The sequence below is a fragment of the Hemibagrus wyckioides genome, linkage group LG23 (assembly GCF_019097595.1).
Source record: "Hemibagrus wyckioides isolate EC202008001 linkage group LG23, SWU_Hwy_1.0, whole genome shotgun sequence".
In the NCBI taxonomy this organism is placed as follows: domain Eukaryota; kingdom Metazoa; phylum Chordata; class Actinopteri; order Siluriformes; family Bagridae; genus Hemibagrus; species Hemibagrus wyckioides.
The window spans coordinates 9,600,614-9,619,289 of record NC_080732.1 but is presented as its reverse complement, the minus strand read 5'-3'; the positions used below and the strand labels follow the sequence as shown (position 1 = coordinate 9,619,289).

General features: G+C 44.1%; 1 protein-coding gene across 8 annotated transcripts in view; it reads left to right on the top strand.

Moving 5' to 3' along the window:
* The window catches only part of myripb (myosin VIIA and Rab interacting protein b), a 96,190-nt gene that overhangs the window by 53,667 nt on the left and 23,847 nt on the right, over positions 1-18,676 (top strand). For 7 of the 8 annotated variants that reach the window (XM_058376926.1, XM_058376924.1, XM_058376923.1 and 4 more), the window contains exons 4-6: positions 898-1,034; positions 16,465-16,545; positions 17,047-17,144. In XM_058376926.1, the coding sequence (XP_058232909.1) occupies positions 898-1,034; positions 16,465-16,545; positions 17,047-17,144 (316 nt within the window). The remainder of the gene's footprint in view (positions 1-897; positions 1,035-16,464; positions 16,546-17,046; positions 17,145-18,676) is intronic. The other variant, XM_058376925.1, reaches the window with a different exon arrangement.

The following is an 18,676-nucleotide window of genomic DNA, read 5'->3' as shown; positions in this document are numbered from 1 at the left end:
ATAGCACTAGGAGAACCGGAAGAAACAATAATTTAGGGAGTGAGGTGTTTAGAGCAGATGCAGGGATGTCACGGGAACTGCATCTGGCCAAACCCAGAGAGCAGACAAGGCAGGCACCCAAGAAGCATGTCACCAGGAGCACATTGCAAGAGTGGGTAGCCTTGTCCTTTTTGTCTTTGACAAATAAAAAAAGAAGAGCCAATGAACCATTATGAAATATCATCTTGCACAGAATTTCAGATGAAAAGATTGTTTTGATGGAAATCAATTTTGACCAAGAAATTGATGGAGGAATTACATCATATCACAATCACATTTCTTATATGTTGATGTGTACACTGAAACAGAAAATAAATCTCATACTACAATCGCAGAAGAAGCCCAGATGAATTTGATCATGGATTTAGCGTTGATTAATACAATAATGAAATTATTATTGATTCTAACAATAGATAACAAATATTTGGATTTAACAGGAATTGAGGAAATAGGATGCAGGCTTGGGGCAACTTAAAGGGTACTCATTATTTTCCTTTTTATTCTCATTTGCTAGTAAGTGATTTTAGTACTATATATTTATAATTATACAAATAAACATACACACACACACACACAGGGTAGACCATATAATTGATTTTATTGCATGAAATCAGCTTTCAGTCTGGAAATAAAAGATAGAAAGATGCAATATGATCTATGTCTAACTCTACAAAAACTCGAAAAAAAATGTTGCAAATGAATATATGGGGACCAATTACACTTACTGGAGTCACTTAAAGTCCAGATGATTGTGTTAGTTGGGAGTAAAATGCTAATTTTAGAGAAATTGACCAAGACATCAACTGTTAAATGTATAATGATTTCTGTTCCTTCATTGTTATGTGTGTGCATTTACAGGCTTCTGAGGGTCCAATCTTTGGAGTGGTATTATAACAACGTCAAGAGTCGCTTTAAGAGGTTTGGCAGTGCCAAAGTACTCAAGACCCTCTACAAGAAGCACATTATTGAGAGAGGTGCACTGTTAGAGTTGCCAGGTAGGCTATGTCTACACACACATGTGCACAGTTCTAATATGTGTGCCAGTATGAGGAAAACTACACCAGCTACATTACGGAAGTTGTGTCTGAAGTTGAAGAATGTACACACGTCAATTTAATGCTTCGGATAGGACATGTGGAAATACACGCCGACCATATAAGTCCGTATAAGGGCATCTATGTCACGTTACTCCAGCTTCTACTTGCCTGAAGAAATCGCGAGTGGATGCCCGGGGTGTGACAAGCGATGCAGCATCGCGTACCCTTTTCAGGTACGTACATATGTTACCTGGCGTAGTTCCCTTTCAAGGGAACTTGACACTGCGTCATGGCTGACACTATGGAAACTTTAATACCCACAAGCGAAGAGAGCACAAGCGAAACGAGAACACAATATCAATTAGCCCTGAAAGACGTTAGGACCCTGGAGTGGGGTCCATGTCCAGGCTATAGAACCTGATAAAGGTGTAGGGAGAAGACCAGTCTGCCGTGGCACATATTTCTTGGAGGGGAACACCCCTGGCTAGGGCACTGGACGAGGCAATTCCCATAGTAGAGTGAGCTTGCAACACTAGCCCTTCTGTCTAATCTAAATGAACGGGGTGGGGTACGTTTGGAAGACGGCCCAGGCCGCTCGGTGGCAGATAGAATCCCTGAATGCCACCGACTTATGCTTCATCTCCTGATGCCTGTCGACGACAGTACTCACTGCATTGCCAAACAGACTCTTCAGCGAATTTGGGATGTCCAGGAGAAAGGACTTATCCTGTGGTGGAAATCAGTTAAACAAATGTAAATAAGTTGGAGACTTGACTAAAGTCATAGTAAGAGTAGAAAAGTTTATTAATAAAAAAGACTGTGCAGGACGTCTCAGTCACACACACACATACAGTGCATCTGCGAGAGAGGTGCTTCCCCTTTCTCTCACACTGCTTTTATGCATACACTCTTAACAGAAGTTGCATGAGTTCAAAAGTTCAAGCTATAGTTGTTGCCAGATGTCTCCTCTCAGTTCCTTACCCTGCCAACTTAGTTCCCCTTAGAACAGGACATATTGTCTTCAAGAATTATTCTAAGAAATCTTTTCTTAAAGTCTTTTGCACACATATACATGACAATCTGCACATACACACAAGCCTCGCACATACATTATCACAGAGAGTTTAAAATTTTCCACTACGTATCCCTCCTTTTGTCCTTAAGGGACAACATAATAAAATGTTAAGCTGTTTATAAAGTAATAATCTAACAAACATCTATCATAGCCTTCCCACCAGGTTTTCAGTTATGCTGTCACATAGTTAGATCATCGCAGAAAAGACAATACCGCTGTTTTTGTAGAGAAAAGACTCTCTAATGAGTATGCAGAGTTCAGTAAGAAAATAGCATCATCATTATTGTTTTACTTAGGTTTTACACATCATCTTCTTCACCAGTGTCCACATTCAGAGTTGGTGAATAATCCGTGTCCAACGGGTCTAGTGGCCAGTCCAGAGTCAGATCCTCATCTTGGAAAGGTGGTCACCAGGGGTCTTCAACGTCATTCCCCTGCAGCGAGCTAGTTGTTCTTACTGACCTGATGGTGTGTTTCCCGTCCTCCTCGTCATTCTGCAGCAACATGGTGTATCTGGTGACCTGTTTTATCATCCATCTCTGTAAGCATTTTACCAAACAGGGCCCGAATAGGCACAGAAGTATGGCCACTGGTACCACTAGTGAGAGGTATGGGGCCCATTGCCTGAACAGAGTATGCCACAGTCCCCAGCTCACTTGGCATTTTTCATCGTCTTTAAGTTGGTCAGCAACTTGATGCATCTTTTCCAGTACTGTGGAGATCTGCCCATGGTCATCATCATTGGCTGGAATGAAAGTGCAGCATGTGTCGCCCACTATTTGACAAACACCATCCTCCTTTGCTAGTACTATGTCCAGGGCCATTCTATTTTGCACTGCTGTTAGGCGCAGCGCTGTGAGTTCCTTTTTAATGCCCTCAACTGCTGCATTAGTGGCATTGAGAAAGGTGGCTAGTTGATAGTGAGTTAACTCTAGTTGGTTCCACAGTTGTGTTACCCAATACTGTGGGAAGAAGGCATCCCAGAACTTAGTGAATTTTGTCTTGAGTTGGTGCTCTTGTGGGGGAAACCCGTCTTCTGTATTTCTTTTTGCACGGTAATGGTGATTTAAACCCATGGGACTGTTTGTGACCAAAATCAGGGATATGTTGAATTGCGCAGGTGCGCAGATGCCTTTCCAATATTTGGGAAGAAATGTGTATACCCATTGCCCACACACCCAGTACCAATCATCACTATGAGGAAACGTGCCATTTTCTCCCAGATGTAAGGCGGAACATGGTTTCTCGCTGCAACTGTTATTACTGCTGTAAGAATCGTAGGTAGTGGCACATGATGAATTATGTGTTACACCCAGGAATTGATTCCCGTTGCCCTTGAAACATGCAGGGAACTTGAAGTGTGGTGGAAAAATGGCTTTGATCCCTCTCGTTTCTGCAACGTTTCTTTGATAGCCATATAAGGCTGTCCTCAGCACTCGTGTACACATGTCCTTGTCTGTGTTGCTCTCGCACCACCTGATTCCTGATTGCTTGATATAGGTGGCATGTGTGAGATTTGCATCTAAATTGCTAGATTTCAAACACATTGGAGTGATACATGTTTGAGCCACTGCTGTGAGTGTTGTATTTTCCCATGCTGTTGACGATCGCAGCGTGTGTGAATTGACTGCCGTTGGCAGGGCATGGCACACGTAACATGACTCATTCGTATGCTGCTGGTATACCCGATCAGCACTCGTCCCACCTTTACGAGGTTTTAGAACACCAACAGGGACAGCGTGACTGTCACTATTCTATCTTAGTTGATCTCTGGCTCTGGAACTTGCTTGCAGTGGCTGGCGTGTATCCAGGTTGCCCTTTCTGCCCCCTTAACTGCTGTCTGAGTTGTTAGCAGGATCTGGGACGGACCTAGGCACCTCCTGGCTTTCCAATTCTTCCGCCTGAAGTCCTTCACCATGATCCAGTCACCTGGCTTCAGGTCATGGAGGTCAGTCTGTTTGGGTTCCGGTAGGGCGTCCTTCACCTGTTTATGGTTCTCCACTATTTTGCAAGCTTCAGTAAGCTCAATCAATTCTGCCACTTGTGAGGAGAGATTGGCTGGAAGTGGTTCTGCTTTCAGAGTGTCATGATGTGTAACTACTGCAAACCCCACACAATTTCACCCTGTGTCAGCATCTCTGGATGAGGATCCATCGACAAAGAGTTCCAAGTCAGGATTCTGGAGCGGCATCTCTTGAATGTCTGGCCTTGGGATACAAATTTCATTAATCACATCGACACAGTCATGTGGTTCTCTGTCAGCTTCTGTAGGAAGAAGTGTAGCTCGATTAAATACAGTACATCTTTTCACAGTTATATTAGGCATTTCAAGCAATGTTGTATTATATCTCAACCACCTTGCCTTGGTCATGTGTGCTGTTTTTTGTTCTAGGAGGAGTTGTGATACGGCGTGTGGGACTAAAAGTGTGAGCTCACTGTAACCTACTATATCTCGAGACGCGTTTACCGCTTTTTCTGCAGCTGCAACATATCTTAAGCACATTGGCAGCCCAGCTGCCACTGGATCCAGTTTTGCTGAGAAGTAAGCCTCTGGGCACAACTTGGAGTAGGACTGATGACATACATACCTGTTTTTCATCTACTGCTTGGATGAAAGGCCTATTCGGATCTGGAATGCCCAATGTGGGAGTGGTCTGCAGAGCTCTTTTCAACGCCATGAAGGCTTTTTCAGCCTTGGGCATCCAACTAAGTGCACTGTGGGCCTGTAGACCCTTCCTGTGAGCTATTGTGCTCAGAGGGGCCTCAAGGATTGCATAATCTGGAACGAACATTCTACAGTAGGAACACATACACATCAGCTGTCTCTTGGTTACCGGTTTCGGTATCTTCTGAATGGCTTCAACTCGGCTATGTTCAAGCGTTTTACCCTGACCTGAAATCAAATGCCCTAAAAATTTGACTTCTTGCTGCACAAATTGTAATTTAGATAAACTAGCTTTGTGACCCTCTTCGGCTAAATGTTTCAGCAATTTGATTGTATCCAATTCACATTGTTCTTCAGTAGGTACTGCTAATTAACAATCGTCTACATACTGAAGTAAAATTGAACCATCACTCAGCTGAAGTGAATCCAGGCTTTGTTTTAGTGCCTCATTGTAAATGGTTGGTGATTCACAGTAACCCTGTCCCAGTCAGGAGAAAGTGTAAGATTTTCCATTAAACAAAAACGCGGACCAGAACTGACTATCCTTATGTACTGGCACACTAAAGAATGCATTTGCTAGATCAATTATCATGAATCACTTGCAATCAGGTGTCAATTGCATAAGTATGGTGTAGGGATTTGGCACATTAGGAGCTCTAGGAATGACTGCGTCATTCACAGCTTTCAGATCTTGCACAAAGCGCCACTCCTCTGGTTCCCCTAGAGCCCTTATTTTCCTAACTGGAAAAAGAAGAGTGCGTACTGGAGAGTTTTCACATGGAATTATAATTCCTGCCTATAGCAGGGATTTGAACACAGGAGTTATCCCAGTAATGGCCTCTGGTTTCAGTGGGTATTGAGGCTTGCAGGGCCTATAATCAGATTTTGGAGTTATTTGTACCGAAGGACAGTTCTTTATTAATCCCATGTCATACTTATGTTTTGCCCATAATGTTTCTGGAACCCCTTGTAGCCTAGGATCTGTAATGGCCAATTGTACGCATGTGGCACAAACAGATGGTTCATGATTGCCATCAGGAATCATTTCCACAGTTCTCTCTACCTTAGTCACCCAGTTGAGGGACATGCTGTAGGCATTTGCCCATGGGCTAAATTTGACCATTGGGTCAGAAGTTGGGACCCAGTCCCTATGCTTCACAACCTTTAAAACCCATGGACCAATGTCCTTCCATTTGTCATCAGGTGGCTTTGCCAGAGAGACATGCGGGGCCGAATTCCATACAGTGAATGGGTGTAGCTTACCCATTCTAACTTTTATGCAAGACAGGTCTACCTCAGCCATGCAAAAATGCGCATTCCACAACAATGTCTTCACCAACAAAACTTCTTCCCTACCTTCTCTGAACCATTCTGACTCATATTCACTATCTGGCCCACCCTCGTGTGCATGTGCTGTGCAATGCAATTTGTCAGGTGCCATGAAGTCATTGCATACTGGGTTAGTAAGGACATGTGCCTTGTCAACGAATGTACGATTTACTGTTCCTATAGCGGCGTCATACAATTTCCACTTGTATACATAGATCAAGCTGCTCGGATCATACTTAACACAGCAGAACTCCGTGCCGTCAGGATAACTGACAGACAATCCCGTGTGATCACTGGAAATGCTAATATTAAGCTCACACATAAGATCTCTCCCTAGGAGATTTACCGGGCAACATTCAGATATGATAAAAAGAGAATTTTAATGGCCTCAAGCCCTCCAATCTGCATTTTAGTGGTACTGAGAACTGTTCTGTAACCAGAACCCCCGACGCCCCTATAGAATGCAGAAATCGTCCACTCAGCTTAGGAGGTGTGGCAAATTCACTAGACTTAATCACTGATCTCCCTGCCCCCAAGTCTACCAAAAATCGGACAGGCTTTCCCTCAAGTACCAATGTGAGCAATTTTGTGTAACCTTCTGTCTGATATTTAACATAAGTTCCCTTAGGTTCAAATTTTTGTTCTAAATAAGAGAGCATTTTGAACTACAACTACATTAGTGACAGGAGAGGTTAGGGTTAGCTTAAGCATGTCTTTTTTGCATAGCATGAAAAATTGTGACTCACCCAACCCTACTGGCACCCCCTCCTCCGCTCCCCTCTCCTCTTTTCAATTTTCCATGTTGTCGTTGTTTTGCTGACTCTGATGAGACGACTTCTTGGGACAGTCCTTCATCCAATGTCCGTCGGATCCACAAACAAAACATCCACTTCCCCCTGGTCCTCCTCCTCGGCCTCTACCCCAGCCTCTACCACGTCCTCTGTTCCTGGAACATTGCCCTTGTTGGGTTTGAACAGCGACCATCTGGAGAAGGGCCTTCTGTGCTTTGTGTGTCATCTTCACGCCTTCTCTGCTTCTTCTGTTTATCTTGATTCAAGAGCTTTTCCGCATGGACGGCATGCTGCTCAATCAGTGTGAGTTTGCCAGTGTTCCATGTTATGCATGTGTCTTTAACTTTTCTTGCAATGTCTTCTTTCAGTCCGTTCATGAAGCTATCTCTAAGGTGTGCCTCGTAAGGCGTCACCCCTTCAGCGGACATATCTGCAGGCTTTGTTAGACCGCTGTGAGCATCATGTACCTCCATCAGTCTGGTCAGATATTGTGAAACGGTCTCTTCCTCTCGCTGTTTGCACATTGCTATCTTAGTCATGTCCATTCTCACTGGGAAAGCTGCTTCTGCCGTTGTCACTCTCTCATTCACCAGGACCCTATACTGGGCATTGTCCTCGTCTTCCCATTCCAGGGTTGTCATTGCGGTTGGGTTCGCAGGCCACGCCATTCTCAGCCTTGTGACATCAACTCCCAGTTTCCTCCCGAGGAGTCTCATTAACTCACTTGAAGTTGGTCTGAATTCTTTGCAGAAGTTAGAGAATTCTTCGGCAAACTTCTTCCCTCCGACTTCCCTCAGGTCTGGAAGATGTTTGTGGACCTCTTCTATGTCTGCAGGGGTCCACGGTTGTTGCACAAGCATTGGGCCCCCTCCAGCCCCGGTTACTTCAACCATTGGGAGTCGGAAATCTTTCAGCCGGTGGTCATCGATGTCGGCCTTGGCATCATGCTCCTCGATGGTTGATTCGTAGGGATCTGGTCTGCTAGTTGTCAGCTTGGTTTTGCCTCTGGTGTGACTGGACATGGACTTGGGATAGCTTGTTAATTCTGTCAACCTTTGCTCTGACTTCCTTTTCCTAGACTCACTATGACAAGTCCCTAAAAGCCTAGGCAAAGAAAATGAGACATCTCGTGGGGGTCTTTCACCCCACGTCGTGGTACTCTAGTCCACTATCTCCTGACTCTAGTCAGTGTCTGTTATCTTGCCCAATTTACGACGATCCCAGTCGCGCCATGACCAAATCCCAGGTATAAGATAAGTCTTTCCTAGGCAATCTGCAGAAATTGAAACTTACCTCTCAACTGATGTTGACCCCCGGCGTGGGGATTTTTCCAAGTTGCTCAGCTTCAGATAGCCAATACGAGAGCGTCAGAAAAAGTAACACCTTCGAAGCGCTGCGTGCCGCGCTTACTCTGTCTCCTCCAGCTGCTCAACTGCAGGGTCCCATCTTGGGGTGCCAAAGAATTGTGGTAGAAATCAGTTAAACAAATTGAAATAAGTTGGAGACTTGACTAAAGTCATAGTAAAAGTAGAAAAGTTTATTAATAAAAAAGACTGCGCAGGACATCTCAGTCACACACACACATACAGTGCATCTGCGAGAGAGAGGTGCTTCCCCTTTTTCTCATGCTGCTTTTATGCATACACTCTTAACAGAAGTTGCATGAGTTCAAATTTCAAGCTATAGTTGTTGGACAGGTGTCTCCTCTCAGTTCCTTACCCTGCCAACTTAGTTCCCCTTAGAACAGGACATATTGTCTTCAAGAATTCAACTGTCAGCATATTTGAAGTTTTTTGCACACAATGGTCAATCTGCACGTACACACAAGCCTCGCACATACATTATCACAGAAAGTTTAAAATTTTCCACTACAATCCCTATCCTTAATCCTTGTTAAATTAACCTGCAGGCACCTCTCCTTGGCAACTTACACAGCTATGGAGTGGCCTTTGTTGCAGGCCATCTGCTTTCATGGCACGGAGCTCTGAGATTGTTCTGGGGTTCAGTCCCTCAGCACAGCTGAGTTCTTTTAGCAGGTCAGCCTGGTAGGCCTGAAAGATCATCATGGTGTGCAGAACCGCACCAGCTTGGCCTGCTGCTGTGTAGGCCTTCCTCGCAAGGGCTAAGAATGGCTTAGAATGGAGCGCAGGCTTCCTCCATGTGGGCGATGTAGGGGAGAGATAGCTTGCAAGTGTCTCTTCAACCATAGGCATGGCTGCATACCCAAAGTTTTCAAGCCCTTCAATGGCCGAATAATTAGAAGTGGACAGAATATGGATTCCCTCAGGACCTCAATACCTCAGCATGGACATCCAGGAAAAATAGCAGTTGCCTGCATAGGGGTGGCACATTAGCCTAAAGTCAGGAAGAGGTTGTGAAGCTAATTTAGCTTAATTTATCAATGCCATGCATTACCACCTTGAGGAGCTTCTCAAACTCCACTGATTGCATTTGCAGGTCAAGAGTGGAATGCCTCTCCTTGACTACATCAAGCTCCTCAGTGCCCGACACAGACAACAATAGGAGAAATCTCCAAGCGAGCACCCAAATCCGAAACGGGGATTTCAGAGTCAAGAGAGAGGATAAGAGAAAGGAAAGGACCCATCTCTTGTTCCGCTTCTGCCAACTCAACCTGTGAACCCCATGATCAAAGCCATTGTGCCGTCTCGGGGGATGTGGGACACGAGCCATGAGGTGCAGAAGCTTGGCTGGAAAATACAGCCAAGTGAGATCAAAGCTTGTGAAGAGTAAAACTCTCACAATGCACACATCTGGCTCCCTCGAGAGCCAACCGGGCATGCTCCTTTCCCAAAAAAACAGTGCAAAGAACATGCGTGTCATCCTCCGTGATATAACAGGGGCACGGATGCACACCTCTTAAACTGCTTGCTCATCATAATATTTTTTTTCCTAATCTTTTAAATGTCTGATTTTTTTCCTAGTCTAGATAGACAGGGAAAACAATCAGCACAAACATCACCTTCGTAAAGCTAGAGTAATGTGATGTAGATGCCCTTATATGGACTTGTTGGCGTGCATTCCCTTTGTCACACATTCTATCCAAGTCAATAAACTGGTGTGTGCACACAGCTTTAGACACAGCTTCCTCAATGAAGCATTCCCATAGCCTCAGCCAAGATGCAGCATCGAATTCCCTTGAAAGGGAACATATTCAAATAAAACCAAACTTTATTGTTTCACAATAATAAACTTTATTTCATTAACAAACTAAACTGGCTCAGTGCCACAAAAATAGGTTATTTATCTACCAAACTGTCCCTTCAGGATTTTGCAGAGATTTTTTGTTGTCCTATTTTGTGCTTTTTGCAGAAAACTGCTTGAATTGGCTGTACTCATGTTCAACACACATGAATCAAAAAGGGCTTTGGCTATGGTGATGTCGTATGACACATTTTAGCCCAAATCAGATAATATCAAAAGGACTAGACAAAACACAATGTGGAGGGACAGGCACAAAGTAAGGTAATAGTCAAACAGAATTTCAAAGAGCAAGGCAGAATCTAAATCCTAAAGAACAATTTAAAATTAATGAACAATGTCAAGCAAAGGTTTTATATGTCAGTTGTATAGACAGAGCTGAGTGAATAGGTCACAGTGAGTGGTTGTGATGAACCATCATGAACCTTGTGTGCTCACAAAAAAAAACAGAGGTGTCCCTGGGTTAATCACCCCTGCCTTTTGGTATTAGGACCAGTGTTGTACAGGAATTCTTATTGTTTGCCCACAGGACCCATAAAACCATGGACTTTTACTTGCAGATATTGACAAGCCTGTTTATGATTTACCCCCTGCCTAATTTCAACTGTCTTTTAAACAAAGGAGATATAAAGGAGACAAACTAGGCCACTGTCTAAGGACAGATGGCAGGTCCAAGAGATGGCACCGAACAGGGCAATGGGGTGCTTGGTTTCTTAAGACACATTGAAAGGGGATGAGCTGTGTAGCTAAGTGGCATTCTGAGTATGTGTTGGATACTGGATAGTACAGACATTGATGACACTTACAGTGATGAAACTGACATTAATCTCCAATAGTATGTCCTATGAGATATAATATCATAATGCATGGTTAAACATCAGCTCAGCAATGGTGAAGGCTGATGGGAGACAAGGGGAGAGATTGGGGTGCAGGGATTTGGAGAATCGCTCAGTGACCACTGGGAGAGTTGTTTTACCTGAGGAATTGGGTAGGTCTGGAAATCTAGGGCCAGGTGGGACCAGGGATGTTGCAGCATAGGCAATTACATATTTTTAACTCTGGGTAGGGCTGCCTGGGCATGTATGGTGCATGGAGTTATGGTCTTGAACATCACAGAACATACAGGGCCACCAGTGCACTTAAAGCCTTGGTGATCCATGTAGATAGTGAAGTGAGCACAAGTAATGAATTTGGTTGTCAGGGTCCTTAGCTGGGACATGTCTTATCAGAATGCTGAGTAACATGCCAGGTGATTGCGACTGCCTTGCTTGAGAGAGGTAAGTGGGAGAGCTATGGCACTAAAGCCCTGAATGAAGCATTGAGAGATTTCAGGAAAGGCAAAAAAGCATAGATTCTTCTTTAGCAGTATTGGAAGTGGGCCAGTTTGCTGTCACTAATACTAGTATATCTCTAAGCACATCATTAATGAGACACTGGAACACAGAGGGGGTACTACAGAGTCTATAAGGCACTTCTCCTTTGCCAAGAAAATTCATCCACCTCACAGGTGTGGCATATCTAGATGCTGATTAGACAGCATGATTATTGCACAGGTGTGCCTTAGGCTGGCCACAATAAAAGGCCACTCTAAAATGTGCAGTTTTATCACACAGCACAATGCCACAGATGTCGCAAGTTTTGAGGGAGCGTGCAATTGGCATGATGACTGCAGGAATGTCCACCAGAGCTGTTGCCCGTGAATTGAATGTTCATTTCTCTACCATAAGCCGTCTCCAAAGGTGTTTCAGAGAATTTGGCAGTACATCCAAACGGCCAACAGTACATCCAAATCGGTTTGCATAACCAAAGAATTTCTGCACAAATTGTCAGAAACCGTCTCAGGGAAGCTCATCTGCATGCTCGTCGTCCTCATCGGGGTCTCGACCTGACTGCAGTTTGCCGTCGTAACCGACTTGAGTGGGCAAATGCTCACATTCGATGGCGTCTGGCACTTTGGAGAGGTGTTCTCTTCATGGATGAATCCTGGGTTTTCACTGTACAGGGCAGATGGCAGACAGTGTGTATGGCGTCGTGTGGCTGAGCAGTTTGCTGATGTCAACGTAGTGGATTGAGTGGCCCATGGTGGCGGTGGGGTTATGGTATGGGCAGGCGTATGTTATGGACAACGAACACAGGTGCATTTTATTGATGGCATTTTGAATGCACAGATATACCGTAACGAGATCCTGAGGCCGATTGTTGTGCCATTCATCCACGACCATCACCTCATGTTGCAGCATGATAATGCACGGCCCCATGTTGCAAGGATCTGTACACAATTCCTGGAAGCTGAAAACATCCCAGTTCTTGCATGGCCAGCATACTCACCGGACATGTCACCCATTGAGCATGTTTGGGATGCTCTGGATTGGCGTATATGGTAGCGTTTTCCAGTTCCTGCCAATATCCAGCAACTTCGCACAGCCATTGAAGTGGAGTGAACCAACATTCCACAGGCCACAATCAACAACCTGATCAACACTATGTGAAGGAGATGTGTTGCACTGTGTGAGGCAAATGGTGGTCACACCAGATACTGACTAGTTTTCGGACTATGAATTATCTCGGCAAAGTGCTCACTAACACAGATTTAGACAGATTTGTGAACAATATTTGAGAGAAATAGGCCTTTTTTTTCCAACTCTTTTTATTGAACAATTTTAACAAGCAGACATACAGTGTGAGGATAACAAGAGACATATATAGATAAAAGTTCAGCTGTATGTCAACCCATGTCCCGTATTCCGCCCACCCTTCCCGTCGCAGGCCTTCCCCCAATGAACAAAGACACGCAGACATACTCATGGCATTCACATACACACATCCAGTATTAGTACTCAAAATAATAATGAATAGTAAAATAGTTGTATGAAGCAAGATATATACACTATATTGCCAAAAGTATTCGCTCACCCATCCAAATAATCAGAATCAGGTGTTCCAATCACTTCCATGGCCACAAGTGTATAAAATCAAGCACCTAGGCATGCAGACTGTTTTTGCAAACATTTGTGAAAGAATGGGTCACTCTCAGGAGCTCAGTGAATTCCAGCGTGGAACTGTGATAGGATGCCACCTGTGCAACAAACCCAGTCGTGAAATTTCCTCGCTCCTAAATATTCCACAGTCAACTGTCAGCTGTATTATAAGAACGTGGAAGTGTTTGGGAACGACAGCAACTCAGCCACGAAGTGGTAGGCCACGTAAACTGACGGAGCGGGGTCAGCGGATGCTGAGGTGCATAGTGCGAAGAGGTCGCCAACTTTCTGCAGAGTCAATCACTACAGACCTCCAAACTTCATGTGGCCTTCAGATTAGCTCAAGAACAGTGCGCAGAGAGCTTCATGGAATGGATTTCCATGGCAGAGCAGCTGCATCCAAGCCATACATCACCAAGTGCAATGCAAAGCGTCGGATGCAGTGGTGTAAAGCACGCCGCCACTGGACTCTAGAGCAGTGGAGACGCGTTCTCTGGAGTGACGAATCGCGCTTCTCCATCTGGCAATCTGATGAACGAGTCTGGGTTTGGCGGTTGCCAGGAGAACGTACTTGTCTGACTGCATTGTGCCAAGTGTAAAGTTTGGTGGAGGGGGGATTATGGTGTGGGGTTGTTTTTCAGGAGCTGGGCTTGGCCCCTTAGTTCCAGTGAAAGGAACTCTGAATGCTTCAGCATACCAAGACATTTTGGACAATTCCATGCTCCCAACTTTGTGGGAACAGTTTGGAGCTGGCCCCTTCCTCTTCCAACATGACTGTGCACCAGTGCACAAAGCAAGGTCCATAAAGACATGGATGACAGAGTCTGGTGTGGATGAACTTGACTGGCCTGCACAGAGTCCTGACCTCAACCCGATAGAACACCTTTGGGATGAATTAGAGCGGAGACTGAGAGCCAGGCCTTCTTGTCCAACATCAGTGTGTGACCTCACAAATGCGCTTCTGGAAGAATGGTGAAAAATTCCCATAAACACACTCCTAAACCTTGTGGACAGCCTTCCCAGAAGAGTTGAAGCTGTTATAGCTGCAAAGGGTGGACTGACGTCATATTGAACCCTAATGGGATGTCACTTAAGTTCATATGCGAGTCAAGGCTGGTGAGCAAATACTTTTGGCAATATAGTGTGTGTATATATAAATATATATATATATATATATATATATATATATATATATATATATATATATATATATATATATATACACATACATGCACACATATACATAAACATATCCATATATACATACACACATGCACACATACATACATATACATACACATACATACACACATGTACAAAATAAATAAATAAATAAGATTTTAAAAACAAACAACAACAAAAAAACCCTTCCCTTCCCCTCCTCTAAGTCTTGGGGATGTTCGGGTGAGGTAGTAATTTCCAGAAAGGGGTCCCATGTGTTATGGAACGTCCCTACAGAGCTCCTGAGAGAAAATCTAAGCCTCTCAAGTAGGTTGTACAGAACCTCCTTGACCCAGTGTTTATGTGATGGGGGATGGGCGAGCTTCCAATGGAGCAAAATTAGTTTTCAGGCTAGCAGGGTGGTAAATGCCAGTGCCTGTTTTGCTGCTCTGGGCAGATCTGTGAGGGACATACCAAATATTGCAGATAATGGATTGGGGACAATAATGTGTTCATATGCCCTGCTTAGAGTGTCAAAAATGTGTGTCCAGAATGATGTTAATTTAGGGCACGACCAGAACATGTGGACATGATTAGCTGGAGTTAAACTGCACCTGTTACAGGCTTCATTAACAGAGGGAAAGATTCTAGCCAGTCTTGCATTGGTGTAGTGGATTTTATAAAGAACCTTACACTGGATCAGGCTGTGACGGGCACATATGGAAGACGAGTGTACTAAAGACAGCGCTGTCTCCCATTCGTTATCTTCAAATTTAATGTTAAGACCATCTTCCCATGCAGCTCTAACCACAGTGAGAGGTTATGAGGAGGCTGACCACATAAGACCGCAGAAAACTGAGATGGATCTCTTAGTGGCAGTGCCCACTGTCAGTAGACTTTCTGTTAGATTTTCAGGGGGGCAATTTGGGAAATGGGGAAACTGTTTCTTTACGTAGTCTCTGATCTGAAAGAAACGAAACAGATGGTGACTCGGAAGGTTAGAGACTGGGAGTGGCAGTTGTGAACCCAGTATGGAGGAGAGAGAAAATGGGGAAGAGTCTCTTTCCAAACACACCCACATAGGCAGAGGCTCCTGCTCTTCCATCCACCATGGGAGTTTTTGGACATTGGCAGACCAATAGTAATGTCTCAAGTTAGGAAGGGCAAGGCCCCCATTCTTCTTAGGGGACTGCAGAATTGACCTGCGAATCAGTTTGTTGAGCCTGTCGAAAAATGATTTGGCTAATAGAATGGGAATGTGTTGAAAGAGATAAAGGAACTTTGGGAGAACCACCATTTTAATTAAGTTTATTCGGCCTATCAGCAAAAGTGGCAAAGCCCTCCAGCGGTCAAGGTTCTTCTCTGTTTCCAGAGAAGGGATGTGGAGACATGAATGCCCAGGTAGCGGAAGCCGTTAAGTGCCCACTTAAATGGTGCTATAGAGTGTGGGTGTTCCTTGGCTAATGCATTGATGGGCATGAGCTCGCTCTTTTGATAATTAAGCTTATAGCCAGAGGCTGCTCCATATTGGTTCAGGATATTAAATATTGCAGGGAGAGAATGAGTTGGGTCTGAAACGTATAAAAGCAAGTCGTCTGCATATAATGAAACTTTATGGATCGTGTTGCGACATGCTCTGCCTCTGAAGCTTTCCTCTGATCGCAGCCAGAGGGCAAGGGGTTCTATCACAAGGGTAAACAACAGTGGGGACAGTGGGCATCCCTGTCTGGTGCCTCTGTGTAGGGAAAAGGAAGGTGAAAGCATGTCGTTTGTTTGCACTAGAAATAGGCCTTTTGTGTACGTAGAAAAAGTCTTAGATCTTTGAGTTCAGCTCATGAAAAATGGGGGCAAAAACAAAAGTGCTGTGTTTATAATTTTGTTCAGTGTATATCAGCATTTAATAATTTGTTTATTTGTTTCCAATAAAACAACACAGTCTTTAATTTATATAGTATGTTGTATTTATCTTTCTATTGGTGTTGTACTGTGTTACTGCTAAGAGGGTGTACCATGAAGCAGTGCTGTAAACATTTATGTGAAAACAGAATTTTAAAAATTGACCCATGCACATCACATTAGCCAGAGCTTTTACTACACAAAAATAAAGCTTACACTGATATTTTAATACTCTTTTACACTATCTCTTTTGTCTATGTCCATGTTTATCTAGAAGTGAGTGCCCCTGAAGGCAGCAATGATATCGATGGCAGTGTCTGTGGCAGTGACTCAGCATTCTCTAAGCAAAGTGAAAGTAAGTCCTAAAGTGTATGTTTTTGTGTAATGTGTGGTAGCAAACTGACCAACAGTTAAAGATAAAGTTTCTGTTGTCATGTAGACAGAGATATTTTTGAAAACACTGTTTATGAGGAAAGGGTAAAAACTATGTTTCCGAAAATATACATATACAGTATGCATAGATAGGACATCAGACATACTCATTTGCAGACACTGAGTAGTTTGTTGGGAACACTATACAAATACTTGGTATGGCCTCCCTTTGCACTAAAAACAGCCTCAAACAGCCTTTTTGTTGCATGAATTACCCAAGATGCTGGAAACATTCCTTTGACATTCTGGTCCCTGAAAACATGATGCATCAAAAAATTCTCATGATGCAAACTCTGGTTCTACTATATAAAATACAAGCCGTTTATAGTTGTGTTTGTAGAATGGCACAATCCAGTTATGCCACATCTCATATCAGTTATTTAAATTTGTATTGAATTCATGCAGTGTGTGTGTGTGTTCATAGGTCACAGCATCGCAGAGACTCTCACTGTTGCCCTGCGTGTTGCTGAAGAGGCCATAGAAGAAGCAATCACTAAAGCAGAGGGCTACAGGGACAGTCTGGTTTGTCCCTTCTCTACATTCCTCTTATAGGTCCACTCATCCCATCCTCAGTCCATCCATCCATCCAACCCGCTGTCTGTCTGTCTGTCTGTCTGTCTGTCTATCTATCTATCTATCTATCTATCTATCTATCTATCTATCTATCTATCTATCTATCTATCTATCTATCCACATACACTATATTGCCAAAAGTATTCGCTCACCTGCCTTGACTCGCATATGAACTTAAGTGACATCCCATTCCTAATCCATAGGGTTCAATATGATGTCAGTCCACCCTTTGCAGCTATAACAGCTTCAACTCTTCTGGGAAGGCTGTCCACAAGGTTTAGGAGTGTGTTTATGGGAATTTTTGACCATTCTTCCAGAAGCGCATTTGTGTGGTCACACACTGATGTTGGACGAGAAGGCCTGGCTCTCAGTCTCCGCTCTAATTCATCCCAAAGGTGTTCTATCAGGTTGAGGTCAGGACTCTGTGCAGGCCAGTCAAGTTCATCCACACCAGACTCTGTCATCCATGTCTTTATGGACCTTGCTTTGTGCACTGGTGCACAGTCATGTTGGAAGAAGAAGGGGCCAGCTCCAAACTGTTTCCACAAAGTTGGGAGCATGGAATTGTCCAAAATGTCTTGGTATGCTGAAGCATTCAGAGTTCCTTTCACTGGAACTAAGGGGCCAAGCCCAGCTCCTGAAAAACAACCCACACCATAATCCCCCCTCCACCAAACTTTACACTTGGCACAATGCAGTCAGACAAGTACCGTTCTCCTGGCAACCGCCAAACCCAGACTCGTCCATCAGATTGCCAGATGGAGAAGTGCGATTCGTCACTCCAGAGAACGCGTCTCCACTGCTCTAGAGTCCAGTGGCGGCGTGCTTTACACCACTGCATCCGACGCATTGCATTGCACTTGGTGATGTATGGCTTGGATGCAGCTGCTCTGCCATGGAAACCCATTCCATGAAGCTCTCTGCGCACTGTTCTTGAGCTAATCTGAAGGCCACATGAAGTTTGGAGGTCTGTAGCGATTGACTCTGCAGAAAGTCGGTGACCTCTTCGCACTATGCACCTCAGCATCCGCTGACCCCGCTCCGTCAGTTTACGTGGCCTACCACTTCGTGGCTGAGTTGCTGTCGTTCCCAAACACTTCCACGTTCTTATAATACAGCTGACAGTTGACTGTGGAATATTTAGGAGCGAGGAAATTTCACGACTGGATTTGTTGCACAGGTGGCATCCTATCACAGTTCCACGCTGGAATTCACTGAGCTCCTGAGAGTGACCCATTCTTTCACAAATGTTTGTAAAAACAGTCTGCATGCCTAGGTGCTTGATTTTATACACCTGTGGCCATGGAAGTGATTGGAACACCTGATTCTGATTATTTGGATGGGTGAGCGAATACTTTTGGCAATATAGTGTATGTATACATTTACATATTAATATACTAATTCAGAGATCCATCCACTAACTGATCAAAAAATCAATTCCTTTATCTTCAGTATTCATCCATCTGTCCAGCATCCATCCA